Source organism: Corapipo altera, unplaced genomic scaffold (genome assembly GCF_003945725.1).
Source record: "Corapipo altera isolate COAL_440 unplaced genomic scaffold, ASM394572v1 59811, whole genome shotgun sequence".
Taxonomy (NCBI): Eukaryota; Metazoa; Chordata; class Aves; order Passeriformes; family Pipridae; genus Corapipo; species Corapipo altera.
The window spans coordinates 1-2,809 of record NW_020888534.1 but is presented as its reverse complement, the minus strand read 5'-3'; the positions used below and the strand labels follow the sequence as shown (position 1 = coordinate 2,809).

General features: G+C 63.7%; 1 protein-coding gene across 2 annotated transcripts; it reads right to left on the bottom strand.

Moving 5' to 3' along the window:
- Positions 1-69: 69 nt before the first annotated feature.
- On the bottom strand, positions 70-2,803 carry POLD4 (DNA polymerase delta 4, accessory subunit). Of its 2 annotated transcripts, none has more exons than XM_027633127.1 (3): positions 2,503-2,803; positions 623-739; positions 70-82 (listed from the first exon to the last, which is right to left on the bottom strand). In XM_027633127.1, exons 1-2 carry the CDS (start codon positions 2,789-2,791, stop codon positions 657-659), a joined length of 372 nt encoding a protein of 123 aa, XP_027488928.1. In that variant the 5' UTR covers positions 2,792-2,803; the 3' UTR covers positions 70-82; positions 623-656. The 2 variants fall into 2 exon arrangements, with proteins under 2 accessions (XP_027488928.1, XP_027488927.1); XM_027633126.1 differs by lacking the exons at positions 70-82; positions 623-739 and adding exons at positions 1,493-2,206; positions 2,303-2,414 and having other exon boundaries at positions 2,503-2,799.
- Between the last annotated feature and the right edge of the window lie 6 nt (positions 2,804-2,809).

The window sequence follows — 2,809 nt, the reverse complement described above, 5'->3', positions numbered from 1 at the left end:
CTGGGGATCCTCTCCATCCACCTCGTGCTCTCCCAACAGCAGAAAGGGTGACCTCAGGGACAGGGTGGCACTTGACATCCTGCTGAGAGAGCAAGGAAACCTTTAGCATAAAGCTGAGTTAGAATCTAAAGCTTCCTTTCCTGGGGAGCTTTGTGCAACCAAGAAGGGGAAAATCTGCATCTCCTTTGGTGCAGGTGTCAACAGAGGCCAACAGAGCTTTCACCTTTTTCAGACAACTGCACCCTTTTTGGCTCCCTGGTAGCTCCAATGACACCAGAACCCCCTTCCTGCACACCCACGGGTGTCACACACAGGCACCCACACACCTTTGCTCCAGCCCACACGTGGCCAACATTTCCTCACCCTGGACATCCCAAGGGGAGTATATCTGCTAGAGAGCACAGCAACTCCCCGTCCTTGCAAACTGCCTCCCTGCAAAACAGGACCAGTTTTCCTGGACACTTCTCCAACACCCACGGTCTTTTCAAACTGCTGTCGTGCCACCAAAGCTGCTCAGGGTCCCTCCCAGCTTCTGCCTGTCCTTGCAGTTAAAGGCACGGGCATATTCTCTCTGCCAACAGCAAACCCAGCTCCTCCCTAGCAGTACAAGCCCTGCTCTTACCTGGACAGACTCCCGGGCTCGGCACAGCCGTGGGTCACGGAGCAGCTTCCCAAGGCCGTTCTCTCTCCCAGCAGGAAGCACAACTCGCCTCCGCACCAGGGGAAACCACGAGCAAGGCTGCAAAATGACACACAGCGAGCGAAAAGCATTAACACAGCACCAAAAAAAACAAGTTCAAGCAGTCTTTGCTTCATAACCCTGCACGGGGAAAGGCTTTGGAATTCCAAAGCGAAACCTGAGACACCCAGAGAGCACCAGCCCCGCAGCCCTGCTACGGCTCCCCCCGGGGGCACCCGGCAGGTAACGGGCTTACCTGCTCCCCCGTCGACCAGCACAACGCGCCCCTAAACGCCCCCAGCTCCCCCGGTCCATAAACCCAGCGGCCAAGGCGCTCTCCCCTCCGCAGCCCGGGCAGCAGCTGGGCCGCACCCTCAGCCCTCACACACAACCGCCCGCAGCCGCCGTCTCCGGCCCGGCCTTTAAGTACACCCGCCCGGCTCGCCATTGGCGGAGGCGCTGTGGCTCCTGATTGGACACAGCCGGTGAAGGGGGCGGGCTCAGCTGTGCCGGGCTGTGCCGCGGATCGCCGCGCGCGGGGTCTCCACTTCCGGGTTGCCATGACAACCGCTGCGGCCTAGGCCCGGGGCTGGAGTTCGGACTGAGATCGGGGATGGAATTAGGGATGGAATTGGGGCCGGAATTGGGACCAGGGCAGTCCCGGGGCCCGGCAGCGGAACAGTGAAGCGAGGCGGGGAGGCCGCAGCTCCCCAGGCCGGGCGCACCCCCCATCGTGGCGTCCCGTCCCCCCACCCATCCCACCCCATTCCACCCTATCCCGGGTTACTCCCGACTCCGACACTCCACTGCAGGCTTGGGATAGAAACAAACAATTTTATTGGTTAAGCAACAGAAAAAGCGGATGAATAAAGTCACCAATAAACTAAATAATTAACAAACATCCCCGTTATTACTTTATGACTGCACACATCAAAGCTGCTATTTAAGGCTCTTAATTACATGAATCTCGCGGGACATTGTCCACTCTTCCCTCCCTACTGCCAGACAGTGTGACAACAGCAGCACAATCCACAGTCACCTGCACCCCTAGTTTCATAATACCCTCCCTGAGCTCATTCTTACTTAATCCTTAACTTTTTCCCCATTTTCGGACTTTTTTTGCTACGCTTCCGCCTCCCTTTCTCCAACCTGACAGCTGATTTTTTTTTTTTTTTCCCCCGGGGTCCCAGTCTTGTTCCACCCACCGCCAAAGGTGGTTACCTAGGATGGGGGACGGCTGAGCCCCTCACTGTGGATCAGGACCCTCTGTGGGGTCTGGGGGGCTCCTGGCGGGTCGGGGCGTCCCCGAAGTGAGGGGGGAAGCAGAAGGGGGTCCCGGCACCTGGACACCCTGCCTGGCTATTCTGGAAGGGGTGCAACCCCCCGCCCTCCCCCAGCGCCCCGAGGGGCTTCACCCCAGCCCGACAGCACCCAGTACCCCCGCGATGGGGGCCGGGGGGCGGCGGGCACGGCCCCCCCCTCTCCTCCCTCGGCGCGGCGACTCAGAGCTCGTACTCGTGCCAGAGGCTGTGGGGGCAAAACGGGGGTCAGCGGCCCCCGGGGCGGGGCGGGGGGCACCGGCGGAAGGGGTGCCCCGCGCCCCCCCGCCCGTCCCGCACCCACCTGTAGGTGACATGGGGGTTGTCGCGGTGCTCCAGGAGCGCGTCCCGGATGGGGCCGGGGGGGCTCAGCCCCAGCGCCTGCGCCCGCTCCCAGCGCTGCAGGCGGGTGATCCCTGCGGGACAGCGCGGTCAGCGGGGCCGGGGGGACACCGGGGGGGACACCGGGGGGGACGCCGGGGGGGACACCGGGGGGGTGCTCACCGGTGCAGGGTCCGTACTCCCAGCAGAGGTCGAAGCGCCGCAGCATCTCCAGGAGCGCCGGGTCCGGCGGGGGCTGCGGGGCGGCGGGAGGGCGGTCCCGCACCTTCGCCTTCCCTTGCGCCTTCTCCTTCTCCTTGTCCTTGAGCCTGCCCGGGGGTCGCCCCGGGCCCCGCCGCCGCCGCCGCCGCGGGAAGGAGTCGGTGATGCGCCGGGGCTGCCCCATGGCCCTGCGCGACATGGAGCTGGCGGCGGCCCCGGCGATACCGGGAACGGGGCGGGGCCCGCCCATACCGGGAACACGCAGGGA